Here is a 16,720-nt window from a genome sequence, read left to right on the forward strand (position 1 = left end):
AAAGGAAAAAGGGCTGAGCTATAAACATCTATTTACTTACCAGAAAACTGAGAAGTATGGAGAAATTCAATTAATTCCTTGCACATCGGTGCATGATTTTGCAAGTTATTCCATTGTGTTCAAATTATATATCTCAAACATATTGGTGGCCTTTATATCTTTTGAGCCTAACTTGTCGCTCCCATTTCCAGCACCCCAAACCTCTTTATCAGAGAGGCAATGGTAACAGATATTTTGTTGGGGAAAAATGACAACATTGAGGGGGTCTGTACTTTCTTTGGAATGAACTTCTATGCACCTTCGGTGATTCTGACGACAGGGACCGTTATGAGTGGGAAAATATGGATTGGTAGAACTTCAATGCCTGCAGGAAGAGCTGGTGAATCAGCTTCCGTTGGTCTAACAGAAAACTTGCAGCGCCTTGGCTTTGAGACTGATAGGCTAAAAACAGGAACCCCTGCACGTGTAGACTGTCGTACTGTAGATTTCGCAGGACTGGAACCCCAACATGGAGATGAAGAGGTCCTTCTGCTTATTCTTAATATGTAGGTTCTGTAGACTTAACTGTCATCTATGATCTCTAACCATGCTGAACTACTTGTGCAATCCAATAGCATATTACTTACGACAATGTATTTTGTGAGTGAGTTGCAAATATTGCATGCTTCTGGATGAGTTTCATTTATTAAGTATGTTGTATAACAGTATAAGCTAGTTTCACTTGGAAGTGCATGTGATTTTTATTTGAGTTGTCTCTGGATAAACTTACTTGTCACTTTAAATGCTCTGGATCTCTCTGAACCTAGATCCGGTTTAGGATTTCCTCCAAATGTACTCTGATAGGCGATATCTAATACTCTTTTCCCCTAGTCCAACAGTTATTTCTTGATTTTTACTGATAATAATAGATGTTAAGTTTGTCTGATCAAAAACCAATTTATTATAAGCAATTTTATATCTAATACAAAACTGCAAGCATGTGTTTCTGAGTGCTATGTGCTATATAATACAAGTTACACGATGTCCAGCTCCCCTCTCCTGTGGGATAGACCGTAGAGAATAGTATATACATTGTGAGGGGGCTTGCGTTATTGATAGGTAGCTACTTGTAGAGCTTTTATTTTGCTTCTGGCCTTCATTTTATCTCATGAGGGTTTAAGATCTGGAGGCTTGAAATTCCCTTTAGAGTGTGCGATATATTTGTTGGTAAGGTTCACTTAATTTTTTTTTTTTTTTCATTTGTAATTTATATATATACATGCTCATGGGTCTACATTCATATGCTCCAACATTTATCGTTGATCCTCAGGTAAGCTGGTTCAGTTTTGATGCTAATTACCATATAGAAAGGGAACAAATGTGCTGCTACCTTATACGTACCACAAAGAGCACTCATCAGCTAATTAAAGATAATTTGCACGAAACTCCTACTTATGGAGGGTGGGTGGAAGCTAAGGGCCCTCGATACTGCCCCTCCATTGAGGATAAGGTATTATATGATGTTGCAGACCATGTAGCTTCTCTCTGGTTTTGAGGCATCTCATACTAAATTCTCCGTTCTAGCTCTTATTTTCTTGTTAATATCACCTAATGCGCGGAATGCTTGCGTTTACTGATGTGAGAATGCTGCACATTTCTTAGCCAAAAATGTGAAATGGAAAGGATTAATCTTCCTTCGAACTTTACTTTGCCGAGACAAATTTATATCAGCATATCTTTATTTCGAGTTACAGAGAATTTCAAATGAAGTACGGATAAATTGTAACTTTGGATTTTTTATCTCCATCTTATTTTTCCTGATATTCATGTTTCTTTGATTCAACTCAAATGGCAACAGAAAAGGGTAATTATTTGGATTATTACATTTAGGCGTATAGCATTTCAAAGTTGCTTGTCTACTATTTTGTGAGGATCATATCAATGTGCAGTTCAATAGTGGGTTAGAGTGATTCTGAGGCATAGTTGAAAGTTGATTGATATGGTTGGTGATAAAATCCCCTCACATTTTAAATTCTTAAAGTGGATATCCATCATGGATTGTGCAAATTAGTTACCACTTACTCAGAAGGGTGTTATTCTATGTTGTCGAATGCTCTGTTAAGATGGTGCAATTGTTAAAGGAGGCTACTATTATACTATTTCCCAAGCTTGGAATCATATACACCTTAGCTATGTTTTGAAACTATTAATGATCACTATCTCGATGAAATGTTAATGATCATGATTCCAATGAAGTGTTAATGTTGTCCCTTCCAAAAATTTATATCCTGATATTTCAACAAGAGGAAATTTATACCCACTGAAATTTCTTAGTAGTTATTGTGTAACTTGGAAGCTCCTTGTGCTATTGGAGGGAAAAGAAAGTAAGTGGAGGGAAGATTTAATTCCATCTGATACTAGAATCTGCTAATGTTATTATAGTTCATCTAGTGAGTGGAGGGTGAATCCTTGCTCGTAACAAAGTATGTGACGAGTATTAGTTGACGTAAATTTAGTAACCAACTCCCTCGTTCAAATATCATGGCTCCAGATTTGAAAACTTATTTGTTCTTATTTTCTTTTTATTTCTCCCATGTGAAGTATGATTATCTTTTTGACTATTTCAGATTGTAAGATTTCAAGAGAAAGAGTCTCATCAAATATTCCTTGAACCTGACGGTCGAAGTGTTCCTGAGCTCTACGTGCAGGTTTGCTGACTCTTTGAGTTAATTTAATTACTGCCTTACACGAGGAAAACAGCTTTTCGTTGATTGTCATCTTGCTGACAATCTGCAGTGTTTATGGTATAAATCCTTTACATTCAAGCAGTGTATTAATTGATCGACTAGGGGTTATCGCCTCATGGGTGAGCTCTTCGAACTGTCAGGCGCAAAGTGATCCCAGCTAGAAGCAGCAAATATTTCGATTTTGACTTTAAAAGTTGTATTTTTTTTTTTTTTTTAAAGGAGTAAAAAAAGGGCCTTTGTCTTTTGAGTTCTTGGTCCTCGGACTCCTCCCCGCATACACTTCAGCTGTAGCACTCTATTTTTCGTTGTTTTCTTATTCTTCTCAGCCTTACAACGCCTTTCCTACTGGTACCTTTTGCCTACTTTGAATTTACTTCTTATTTTCTTCTTCAAGTGAGGATTCTTTCTTTTTTATTGTGCAACTCCTCTTCAACCCTTTCACTTACTAGAGTAATTGAATATGAGTTGAATGTTGCAAATTGATTCTTTTTATAATTTATTAACTGAAAATCGAAAATTTAATTTTGCGATGGAGCTATCTTTATGTGACCTTGTTGAATTACTTAATAGGGTGCTTTTGGTATTGAAGGGAATGTTTATTGTGAAAATGTTTTATCTTGGGAAATCATTTCCCACATCATGTTCCCGTATTGTGTACTAGGTAAAGTATGATAGGCATGAAGGTGGAGGAGTGTGTATGATGACTGTGTTTGGGTAATATTTTAGTACTAAAGGTTAATAACAATATTAGAACGGAAAAAAGGAACGATAGAAGCAAAAATAACATGTTAAACTGTTATCCGCCGAGTTTCGAACTGTGCAATTGAAGCAAATGATATACTGCAAAGAAAAATGACTTTTCCCTATAAATGAATGACTTTGGTTTCTCCCGTTTGAGGAAAATATTTTCCTTCAATAACCTATCAAGAAAAAATATTTTTGTTGGGGTAAAAATATCTATTGGCGCATTGCAAAGTAGCGTCGAGTTTGTAGAGGGTGCTTCTGAATGATTTTGGTGTACAACAGGCAATGGTGGGTACCGTTAGAGATGTTCTGCACAGTTGGGCTGTAAGACGTAGATGTAGAAGGCAAAAGGCATGGAAGGTTGCTCCATTAGCTTTTATGTGGGTCATATGGAAAGAGATAAATATGAGAGCTTTTGAGGGGGTCGAAAATGAGTTTGCACACTTAAAAAATAGCCTTTTCTCTTTGATTGCATTTTGGTGCACCCTCATGATTTCTTCTTGTATAGATGATTGGGTGTCTTTTTAGAGTATCATGTTTTCATGTAGATTCTCTACTTTTTGGTATACCTCCTGTATAAGGGAGTTTTCGTTCCCATTGTTAATAATACCACTTAGCTTATCCAAAAAAAAAAAAGGGGTCAAAGTAACCGAATACTCAAAAACAATTCATCAAGAAAACATTTTAAGAAAAGCATCTTTGGTCATACCAATCACACCCTTACTGATGTTTAATATGAGTTGTTGGAGTAACATTGTCATTTATTATATCTTAGATGCTGAAATTAGTAATATTTATTGTAATTTGATGTTACAAGTACTAAATCCATACATATAGCTAATTTTTGTATTTCCGGAGGATTGGGTGCTTTACTTCGAACTTCGAAGAAGTGTACACTCTTAGGATCTTGTCGGCTTTTTGTGGTTCTCTTTTTAGAATAATGTATTCAAGTCTGTCACCTATTCCCGAGTATAATGTGCTAAGGTTTTGCCGGTTAGTGATATCCATAAAATTGATTTTAATTTGCTATGACTTGGTCATTTCCAAAGAACCAATGGAGATGTGCTGGTAGGAAGATATGTAGCCTACTTAAAGCTCTCTGTTGACTAATTTCTTATAGTTAAAATTTCATTTTCTTAGTACGCTCTCTCTTGGAAATGAAATACTCTGATGCTATATATCACTGTATTGCTGAGTAAATACTCCAATGCTATTTGCATAGTGTAATGATTCGTTCATCTGTAGGGATTCTCTACTGGTTTGCCAGAGAGACTACGGTTGTCACTTTTACGAACATTACCCGACTTGAGAATTGTACAATGCTCAGGCCAGCCTATGCCGTAGAGTATGATTACTTGCCTGCTTATCAGTGCTCCAGCTCCCTAATGACTAAAAGGATCGAGGGTCTTTTCTTTTCTGGCCAGATCAATGGGACAACAGGCTATGAAGAAGCTGTTGCCCAGGTTTTTATCTTCCAATATGCTCACTTTTGCTTATGTATTTTTACCTATGCATCCAATAGATATAGGAAGTGTTTAGACTAGTTCCTACTTTTTAACTAGGCCGTTATGATTATTATCTGATAAGTTCTTCTAAGCCTCTTTCGGTAAATTTTTCCTGATGTAGGGGATTATATCTGAAATTAATGCAGCTAGACACTCAGATGGCAAGCAACTTATTGTTCTTGAGAGAGAGTAGTTTTATAGGGACTTTGATCGATGATCTTGTAACCAAAGATCTTCGAGAGCCTTATCGCATGTTAACAAGGTGAAGTGAAGTAAGAATGGTCATGTCATAGCGATGACCTCTTTTATTTTTGATTAAGCAAGCATGGAATAGCTATTATTTGCATACTGTTAAGTTCACTGATGAAACTACAACATTCTTTGGTTGCATTGTTGTCCAAATTAACAGTGCGCGTCGTTTGCCTTTAATTGATTACACACCTTATTTTCTGTTTAACCTTTATTTAACAGTATTGGCCAGCGATATAACCTGAAGTGAGTTAGGAGATCTGCAATGCCATTTTGAAGATAATTGACTACATGTTCTTTTTTTATGAGCTGGTCTATGCCTTAGATCTGTCTGTTTTTACCTTCTCCTCTTTCCATGTTGCTATTGGCCGAGCTATTTCCTATTTATCATTGTTATTAGATAGTGAATTTAATCTCTGGACCTTCTGTAAGCAAGGTGCATCTTTCCCAAAATGAAGAAAAAGATAAAAGAAATAGTGATGCCTTTGCCGTTGTTGTAGACATCGATTATTTCCATTTGCCTTCTTGTGAAGTATTTTTCCATGTTTAAGTACAGCTGTTGTTCTCCTAGCCACTTTTTATTTTCAACTTTTGAAAAGTACCTACTGCCTGATGTTTTCAGATTTATATTTTCAGCAGTTGCATGAAAGTTCTTATAAAAAAAAAATCTTTGCTTATGTCTTTGTTTAGACTAATACCTATGTCATGGAACATACAAAATCCAATAATATGTTTATTTTTGCCATTCTTTTGACTAGTCAAATTAAAATTTTCTTTGCTTTGATTGTTGGCTGGAAAAAAATGAACCCAATCACAAGAGCTACCTCATGAGGTGAGGATTGTCCAAGAGCATATAAGGGGACATTGGATGTTGGGCCTTAATCCCAAGAGCTACTTCATGGAGTGAAGATTGTCCAAGACCAGAGACAACAGTCCATTCCCATTTCCTCTGCCAATGGAGGATACTTTGCACGGCCAAGGCTAGACATTTAGTGTGTGGAGAATATTACATGGGGGCATATAACATTTGGAAACCTATAATAGAGATGATTCTGGCTCTAATACCATTGGAGGCAAAAACATTTGGTGATTTCTTCCCATCTATCCAAGTCTGGGTGGATAGAGTTATCAAATACCTGTGTTGGTGGGAGGTAGAGAGTACCCTGTAGAATTAGTCGAGGTGTGTGCAACCAATCCGGACATCACGGTTATAAAAGAATCATGCTAAGAAAATGAACTCTAGGCCTAATTCAACCCCAAAGACTAGTTTGTGAGGTGAGGGATCGGCAAAGACCATATAAAGAGACAACAGTCAGTTCCCTCAACCAATGTAGGGCACTTAACACAGTCTCACATGAGCAAAACTGGACATCTCGTGCTTAAAAAATAAATAAAAAAAATACAAAAATATGAGACTATTGCATGGGCTCAGACTATAACATGGCTTTTATGTGTTTTTCTAATTATTCTTACGGTATGTATATAACACCTAGTAATTCTATATCATAGTTATAATTTTTTGTTCTTGTGTATTCTGTTTGTTTGATTTTAATTTTAATTTATCAGTTTTATGTTTTATTGTTTTTGAGAATATGAATTAGTGTAAATGGAATCTCTTCTAATATCATATTAAAAAAATCGAAACTGAACCGAACTGAACTTCAAAAAATCGAAATCGAAAGAACCGAACTGAACTAGCTTGATTCGGTGTTCGGTGTCCACCTTCGAAAAATCGAAACCGAAATAGCCGAACCAAAGAACCGAACACCCACCCCTAGTAAGGTCTGGTTCGTTTAAATAAATATCTTCGTGACTTTCTATCCATTTTTTATATGAACCAGACCCGACCCTCCAAAAAATAATTATTATGCGACTTTAGAAAAATATGTCATACTCAAAAAAATGGTAGACTTTTTTTAAAGCCACGTGATTTTTTTTAATTAAAAATAAACTAAATGATTGAAAAAAAAAATCTGCCAGCAAAAAGGGTGTATTTGCACCATTTTGTAATAGTAAGTGTATATTTATACCACTTTTATAATGGAGGTATATCTATTTTATATCGCAAAGTTGAGGGGTATATTTGCACCTTTTCCCATAATATTAAGGCGGGCTCTCAAACATTTTTTTCTCATTTAACAAAACTAGCTGAACTTTTTTCTTAACTGGAAAAGAAAAATTTAAGACTGTGTGACCCCCATATATCCGACAATCTTAAACTTTGCTTGTGTTATTTTTTTCCTTGCAAAAATTCGAACAACAGTGTATCTGCAGCACTACTATAACCGACAACACTATTTGACACTTATTAGTTAGTTTTAGTTAATCTTTTCTTCGATTCTAAATCTCAAGAGCAAAGTCAAGAGAACCTTTTCCGTAAAATCAACGTCTGGTAGTTAAAAAGAAGATGAACAGAGTAATTTTGGAATGATGGGGTATATTTAGCAAAGAGACGACTTTGATTGGTGCAATTCCATTCATCCACTCCTTTGTATCAACAGTAGTTTGTTTTAATTGATGTTACTCTTTACCTACTGCTCAGAGAGAAACAAAAATATTACTAGCTAGGACCAAAAAGTTAAGATCACATTTATAATTTTAATGATAATTTACATGTTGAAATATTGACCAACAGAAAATGTTTTTATTCAGCGTTCGGTATTGTTTTGGGTCCCAACTAATTTGTATTTGTGCTGAATAAAATTTATTAAAGAGAGAAACACTCTTGTCAAAGGATTTCTTTTAATCTCAACCCGAACCCAATATCTCGGATTAAGGGTGAAAGGATCATGTGCATCCTATTACAACCCTTTGTGGTACAAAAAGTGACTATTACTTGCATTAGATTAGATACCTCCTAAGTTCTATAATGTTCCTAGTCTCTTATTCTTAAATGAGATTGTTATCTGCCTTTTTTATTTTTTGGTAGGAAAGATATAGCTTATATTACATTAATCAAAAGGTAGATTATTATCTACCTTAAGTTGTCTAAGTTAGATTTAGCCTTAGATTGCATTCTTCCTTTTCTTTGAACATATTACCTACAAAAAATCATTTTAAGGTGGTTAGTTAGATTTTCAAATCAACAATCTAAAATGAAGCTACGCAAAAAGCAAATGACGGGAAACTGAGAAATGATAAACAATTATTAACTGGAAAACAGTACGATATAAAATGTCTAAAATACATCACTTGGTGATTTATTATTTATACTTTTGAACCTTACGAACTCGGCTAATCTTTACTTAGATGCATGGACAAATTGGACTATTGTCTGTGTCTATCTCCTTATTAATTAACCTTCACATGCTATGTCTCTTGGCAAACAACATGGACAAGTCAGTTGGAGGCTAGGGAGGACGTTAATGTCAAATAGACAAGCGATTAAATCAATTTTGCTAAGTTTGAGACTGGAAGCTAAATGTTCAAGAACAAGAGAAGTCTAATACTAGGAAAGGCGCAAGAGACCAAATTTGCACTTTTTTTTTTTTTTAATTAAATACATACAAGTTTTTTAGTTTACTTTATGACGTGAGATGACAACAAACAAGCGATCTGTTTGGCTAAGCTTTTAAAATTTATTTATCTGGAAAAGTAATATTAGAGCGACAATTTGTGTCTGACCAATATGTTCCAAAAGTGGTTTTGAATTATTATTTTTCCAGCTTATAAAAAATAGTTTATGATACTGCTCAAAACCACTTATGTTATTCCTGAAAGCTTAATCAAACATCTCAACTTTCTAAAATAAACACTTACAACAGAAAGTACTTTTGGCTTTGATAAACCTTTGGACCAAACAAGCTATAAATCGATTTGCTTAGTTTGAAGCTAAAAGCTAAAATTTCAAGAATAAGAATTAAAAAACAAAGAGGGGCAAGGCTTTCTTTATTTGGGCCTTTGGAATAGGATTACCAATCTCATTTTTGGGCTTTTTTCTATTTGGGTTTGGTGGAGCAGAAAATTGGGTGATCTACACAAATGGCATTGGAGGTGGGGGTTTGAGACCCCATTTGCCTCGTGGACAAAACTGAAGAAATTGCAGGATTTTCCTTTCAAATGGGTTTGTTTTAATTTTTGGCCTTCAAAGGAGTTGGTCTTTAATTTTTTAACTGTGATTGAACTTATGTCTAGCGGGGCATAAGTTCTTTAATGGCGTGCGTGGGCATAAGTTGTGAGATATTATGATGCGAAAATATAAATTTTGTCCCACAAAAAAGTTTTTGAATTGAGGGATAAAAATTAAGACCAGTACAAAATAGGGACAAAAGGGAAAATTTTGTGCTTTTCTCTTTGGGTTTGGTGGGGAAGCTTTGGTCAATTTACACAAATGTCTATTGTTTAGGTTATCATTTAGATTTTGTCCCAAATTTGGAAGTTGTACAATATAGTCCTTAGAAAATTACCCTTCAAATAACATTAGACTCAGGTTTAATATTTGCTCATATGTTTATTAATCTTACAGACAAAATTTAGAGTGTAGTCTAGTGAATAACTTACAAAATGTAGACCATGATCTAATATTTTCTCATACAATTTTAGTTTGTTCAAAAGAAATCTTTAGACCGTAATCTAAAAGGTCCATAAATTGTAAGAAAATAAAAAGATGATTATATACTAAACAAGTGTCCAAAAAGGAATAGTTGGTGAATTTTTTTTCCAGAAATACTAGAGACAGTAAATAAGGATTATGAAATCCAACAATTTTAGTAGATCACTTGGATTCATTGGCATAACTAGATACTCACACCATCGTTGCTAAGAAATAAGAGTATTCGGGTAAACTATATCTACTTTTTGGATAGATGTGTGGGACATAAGGCCGATCACGGAACTATTACGCCCAGGGTGGACCCATGTTCACCCGAGAGGTGTCACGCGACACCCGATATATAGAAATAAAATGACACCCTTAACATTGAGACTCGCTTGGAGCGTTGGTTCGATGCATGATTTTCTTGTTTGAGGTTGCAGAGTTGAACCTTAACTCAAGCGTATTTTTGGCAAATATGACCAATGTGGCTAAAAATTGTGGTTATGTAGTATCGAATTCACGACTTCTTGTAGCTTAAAGCATAACTTAACCATTGGGTCAAGGCTATCTCTTAATTATGTGATATTCATATTTTTGTTGTATCTTCTATGAATACCGGCGTTGCTTACGAAAAATCTTACGTAGGCTATTGATTACACCATCTTTCAAGCAACTTCTAGTATATAGATTAGCTATGAACTAATAAGAACTTCTCGAGCCATAATTTTTCACTTTCTAGTCAATCCATCGTAATAGGAGACACGAAAGTATGAAGAAAGGAAGAAAGCAGAAATGATAGAGTAAGGGGGAAAGGGACAAAACTAAAATAATGAAATGTATGAGGTGACGTCCTAATTTTGTATAGAGATTTCTGGAGAAGACACATTTATATAAGCAAGGCATCTTCTTTCAAGACAAGAACTTCCCCCCTTGTTATATACCCCTTGGTTTTTTCCTACATTTTTTATCACTTTTTGTTTTGTAAGGTAAACGTATAAAACACCTCTCCATTATACGAAATACGTAAATATTATTATTGATAAAGTTTATGTCATGTGATCAAAAAGTGAAGCGTGCGAGTCGTGGAAATAATGCTTGCAGAAGTCTAATGTAAGGCTACATAAATAGACCCTTGTGATCTGGTCTTTCCTCGAACCCTGCGAATAGCAGGAGCTTAGTGTACCGCGCTACTTTTTTTTTCCAATTATTTGTTGTTTTTTTATTATGCATTCCTTTAACAAATCGTCTTGCTTTTGTTTTATTTTTAAGAAACCTTTAATATTGAAAGTAGATTTCATGCGCCGAATATTTTGCGAACAAAGTTCAAATTCATCTTACTTTTGTCTATATTTTAGTTCCGCTGCTATATTTTAGGTTGGAACTCTTTTTAAGTCAAGGACAAATATGAGATAATTTGCTAATTGAAAGGGTGATTGTAGAAAGTATCACATATGGTAAAATTGAAATAGTTCATACATAGAAAAAATATTTTTATCCTATTATCCTATTCTGACGTCTGAACAATTTTGCACATAACTTACAAATTTATTCATATCATAGACATTTTTTAGACAATTTACACATGATGGCATTTAACTACGTTTATATTCTTGTCATTTAGAATTCAAACTTAATCTCCACCGTTCAATCTTTTTCGAAACAACTAGAGTTGGATATTGATGCTATGTGATTTATAGACCTACCAAGATAGAAATTACTCGTCTTTGGACTACTCCTTACTTTTTAGGTAAGAAATGTGACTGGTTTGACTTTTCTTTTGTCCAATGTTTGTAGCGATAATGGAAAGGCCAATTTTTAATTCTGTGACATAATTTTCTTAACCTTTCAAAATACATGCAAATCTTGAAGGGGATTGTTCGGTTTACTTAATTACTAGTTACGTGAGAATTATTTTATGTCTGTTAATACGTAAATATATTCTTATTCCACATTTTATTCTGCATAACTTAAAACGTATAGTATTATTTAATATAGCTAACAATTGCCCCCTATATTAGAAAGAGAATTTGAGAGAGTCGTCAAAAAATTGGAGAAATGAATATCATATATATTTCTTAATCCAATAGGCGCTCAACTTGGTAAATCTATAATTTTAATGTTGTCAAACAATCCAATCCTTAAAATTCGCTAGTTTCTGCCTCCAAAGATATTAGCAATCCTCTTGGGAACTCCATATAAGGGTACAACATTGGATAATCATCTTCTTTCATTGTCCACCTACACAATAGATGAATAATGTTTTATTTTAATATAAAAAGAAAACAAATCATCAGGATTTAAAGTTAATAGGTTTAGAACTTTAGGCCAAGTTCAGTTTGCTATGTCTGAAATTATATGTTCACATATAAAGTGTTCCATTTTTATTAGTTTGAATGGTAATTAAGCAAATCATAAAAGAACAAACAAACAAATGAAAATATGATTGTAAGGTGGGTGATTTGAATTATAACTCATTATTTAGTTCAAATTGACCTAAGCAAATGACGAACGAGTTATGGTTACATTCGTTATTATTTTGACCCCTTTTAACCCACTGAAATGTATAATTCGCCCATTTAACACATCTATTAAATACCTGTAATTGAGGACGAGATGGTGTAGGAAGAAAGCTGCTTCTAATTTAGCAAGCTCCCACCCGGGACACAACCGTGATCCACCTCCGAATGGAATCACCTTCTTGCTTGTGGCCGGTTCCTGAAATTTGTTTGGAAAAATTAAAAGATATTTTCTAAAAATCTTAATGATTGTCCATTGAAATTAATATGCTTCATGGGGAAAAGAAAAAAATAGAGAAACTTACGCTCCATCTCCAAGGGTTAAACTCCGATGGATTTTCATGCAACGATGGATCAAGATGTACTGCAGACAAAATAGGAAGTACTTTCCAGCCCGCTGGAATATGATATCCTAGAATCCAGAGCACAATGATTAAAAGAAAATTATATTATATATATGTGTTAAGTACAATACAAAAAAATAAAAAATAAATTAAATCACATATGTGTGATGAAAAAGTTATGACAGACAAGTCTTATGACATAAATCATTAATATGGACACAATTTATGACGGAGATGAAGATTTGTCACAAATATGTGACGAAAATAAGAATTCATCACAACGCCGTCCTAAATCCCTTTTTTCTTTCTTTTCATGTTGCGATATATAGAATCTCCAAATGATTATACATATGAACAATATGATCTCTTTAATGATTTCTTGTTAACAAACCTTTGAAATCGACATCATTGATAGCTTCCCTGTGAACAAACTTCACCAAGTTGCCACAACGTAGAGTCTCATTTATAACCTGAATTATAATGGTAAATTTTAAATATTAATAACGATATAAAAGAAAATAACTATAGATAATAATAGTACTCTAATATATGGCCCAATTGATTAGGTTGAATTGAAAGAGTACAAGATTTAGGAATTACCATAATGGTGAATTCCATTTGCTTATAATCTTCCCAGTTTAGAGGTTCCCACTCCTTTTTCTTTCTCCTTAAAGCACGGTGTTCATCCTGATCATATGATAAGTTGTTAAACTATATATCAAAAACTTCAGAAGTTGCTACTATTAATTTATATAAGTGGTAAAGTTGGCTTTACCTTCAAATTTTGAAGAGCTTGTGGTGATTGGGCAAGAAAATAGACGAGTAGGGACAATAGTCCTGAGGTTGTTTCATAACCTGCAAATAGAACGTCCCTTAAGTGTTCTTTCAATAAATTGTCATCAGAAGGGTCCACTTTGGCTGGCCCATTTAGTACTTCCACATCTTTTCTATTTTCCCTGTCTTTTAATACTTGTTTCAAGGTTGATGAAATCCTCGTACGAGCCTGCCAGCAGAAAGAATCGTTAAAAGGGGAATTCGAACCTGAAATCTCTTATTAAAGAACGTTATGTAAGAAAAAGTACCTTCATGGCCTTGGCATAGGGTGTCCAAGGAAGGTTAATAGGAATGGAGACAAAACCTTTCATGAAGGTGTGGAAATCTTCTAATAACTGCAAACCAAGTGGCTCTCCCGGTTTCATGTCAAACAAATTCATCAACATGAGATTAAAGCTAAACTGCAAATACAGATTCAAATTACGTACTGAGAGCCTGTTTGGGTTCACTGATTATAAATAGTTGATCAGCATTGTGTGCTGATGAGAATTATGTGCTGATAAACGCACCTTTACGTGTTGAAATTAATTTTATAAATAAACAATTACGTATTTTTTGGATCAAAGTGTTGAATTAAACTGATAATAAGTCGTTGATGTTTTTGGTAAAATATTTGTTGATAAATTATTTTCTACGTATAATGATCATTTGTATAGAAAATTACGAATGACAGATATAGAGGGGAAGCTAATTAGGAATTTAATTTTGAAAAAAAATATTTTTGAGAAGTAGAAATTCAAGGATACAAGATTAAATATCTTGTTGAAACTAAAAATTATTATAAGCTGATATTTTCTTCGGGACGGACCTGTTTAGCTTCTTTTGACAAGAGAACAAGTGGATTTCCTCTCCATGACTTCATTAACGAGACGCACAGTTTATCAATATTACTGAGAGAATCCGGTGTGCACTTGAATTTATTGATGAGGCCAACTTCAATGTTTCGGTACTTTTTGTGAAGGTCACCAGTGACAATCATTAAAGAGTACTTACCAAGAATGTCACTAACTGATTTTGGATAGCAGCTTTGGAACAACTTGCCTTCATTCTGGAGGACAAATCTACTGAGCTCTAAGTCACACGAAACAATTGTTGGAGACCCTAAAAGATAGGATTTGAATACTTCTCCATATCTGAAATACAAACAAGAAGATATATATATCTTGAGCATCGTACGTTAGAGTTACAGAAAATCTAACTTATTTTTTAGTAACATGTCTAAGCCACCCAAGTTTAAACAGGTTGGCTTCTGACCCATTCGTTGCACAACCCAACAGGTTCAAATTATTGGGACAAACCGTAAGAGTCGTTTGGTATGCGGGATAAGGTGTGATATCTCAGGATTAAGTTTGAGATTAATTTTATATTATGTTTGGTAGAAGGTAGGATAAATTCATAGCTTCTACCAAACAAAGTATAAAATGAAGCCCAAATTTAACTCTAGAATATCCGGTCTTATCCCATCAAATTTGAGATTATTTATCTCACCTCCCAAGTAGGATAAATTAGTCTCAAGACTATAATCTCAGGATTATAATCTCGCGATAATTTAGTCTACTTACCAAACGACCCCTAAGAACTTAAACTTCGCTCGTAACGGATCAAAATGCAATTCAAATCCACATACATACCAAATCAAATTTGGGTAAGAACTTAAAACAAATAATTTAAGGAAAATACACTGGCTTTCACATATGTTTTTTTCCAAATACCCAAAAAAAAAAATCTTAAAAGAAAAAAGAGGGTAGATGGGGTAATGTTGTACTGTATAATTATGTTTTGACCTGTTATTTTGGGTCATGACTCGTTATTTGGTCCATTTTGACCCAAACAAACGTGGAACAAGTTAGGTTGTTAATTTGTTTATTAATTTGACCATTTTAACCCTCCTCAGGTTTAATCCAACACCAACATTTGCTACATCTGAGCAGAATTGACAGCATAAGAGAAGTTGAAAAAAAAAAAATAGAAGTAAATATGAAGTACCTAGATCGATGTTCTTGCAAGAAGTTGCCTATGGAGAATGATTTATGAGGGGTAAAAAAGCCAAATGTCTCTCCAACAAAGGGCAAGCCCATAGTCCCACTGGGTAAGCCTTTAGGTTCATGATGTTTAACTAAGAAAAATTGGTGAAAGATTAAAACCAAAATTACAGTACCAAATAATAAAGCTAATGTCACTGGAAGAAGCAAAATCATGATGACAAGATAGCCACGAAATTTTTAGTACTGACAATTTAGTTTAAGATCATTTACATATACTATATATAGAGAGATCATGTGAATATTGCCGATATGTATAGTAATATCTAGACCTTGAGTTAAATAAGTTACCTTTTATGATCATTTCATATGTTATAGTTATTTCTTTTCCTTTGTATTCCTATTATCTTGATTTACTTAATTAGTAAATTGCACTTACCACTAAATTCACTAGATCACCTCTGGATAATTAAGAAATTAATGACTTCCCTTAATTTGTAGTAGTGGAATATCCGAGAGTCATGCTTATATAATTTCCAGTTCACATTTCAGAAAATCGTTGAGAAAACCATTGAATTTTTAAAATTTTATTTTTAGACCATTGACTTTTAATTTCAATTTTCAAGAACTAGGAAAAAATGGCGCACTGATGTTGGAGTCTGAGTTTCCTTAGGAGCTGTTTGGACATGATTTCATCTCATGAGATGAAATCGCATGTTCAAACGCCTACTTAGGTGTTACTATTTGATTTCCAATAACTAATTTATATTGATGACAGTTGACAGGTTGACATATTATCAATTCGGAATCTTAATTATATAATTGTTTTCCGGTAAAATCGTTAGCTATCAAAAAACGAAGTTAGAGATTTGTTTTTACAAGTTTAAAGGCAAGTAAGTTGTATTCGACCCGGGGACTCTCTCGAACGAGCTCGGGATTAGGTTGATTGGCTTGTTACGGATACAAATAATAATAATAATAATAATAATAATAATAATAATAATAATAATAATAATAATAATAATAATCTGAATTAGCAATGTAAATAGGAAGCAATAATATAGCAACAATATGATTTCCAAGATTGAATATATTTCTTGGCTAGACAATGATAATACAAGAAGTGAGAACTTGGACAAAATATGTGATGATCCCTTTCTTCCCTCTTAAGTCTTGGTTAGATGGGCAAACCCTTGATAGGTTACTGCCCTAGGTGACGTCAGCCGAGTGACGCAGCTTAGACTCTGTACACAGTGGCACTCAGCTCGATGACGGCTGATGTGATG

The 16,720-nt window shown here is 34.0% G+C and overlaps 1 protein-coding gene and 1 pseudogene across 2 annotated transcripts in view; one reads left to right on the forward strand and one right to left on the reverse strand.

Annotated features, from left to right (window-relative positions):
- Positions 1–15,945, reverse strand: part of LOC132614523 (cytochrome P450 724B1-like) — a 36,114-nt gene extending 20,169 nt beyond the window's left edge. Inside the window, exons 1-9 of one of the 2 annotated variants that reach the window (XM_060328987.1) lie at positions 15,439–15,945; positions 14,261–14,585; positions 13,701–13,853; positions 13,394–13,621; positions 13,219–13,305; positions 13,010–13,088; positions 12,580–12,686; positions 12,355–12,473; positions 11,838–11,996 (exon numbers count right to left, since the gene is read on the reverse strand). In XM_060328987.1, the coding sequence (XP_060184970.1) occupies positions 11,897–11,996; positions 12,355–12,473; positions 12,580–12,686; positions 13,010–13,088; positions 13,219–13,305; positions 13,394–13,621; positions 13,701–13,853; positions 14,261–14,585; positions 15,439–15,650 (1,410 nt within the window). In that variant the 5' untranslated portion in view covers positions 15,651–15,945 and the 3' untranslated portion in view covers positions 11,838–11,896. Of the gene's footprint in view, positions 1–11,837; positions 11,997–12,354; positions 12,474–12,579; positions 12,687–13,009; positions 13,089–13,218; positions 13,306–13,393; positions 13,622–13,700; positions 13,854–14,260; positions 14,586–15,438 lie in introns of those variants that run through there. The other variant, XM_060328988.1, reaches the window with a different exon arrangement.
- On the forward strand, positions 172–6,749 carry LOC132615133 (uncharacterized; annotated as a pseudogene).
- Positions 15,946–16,720: the final 775 nt, after the last annotated feature.

Source organism: Lycium barbarum, chromosome 10, assembly GCF_019175385.1.
Source record: "Lycium barbarum isolate Lr01 chromosome 10, ASM1917538v2, whole genome shotgun sequence".
In the NCBI taxonomy this organism is placed as follows: domain Eukaryota; kingdom Viridiplantae; phylum Streptophyta; class Magnoliopsida; order Solanales; family Solanaceae; genus Lycium; species Lycium barbarum.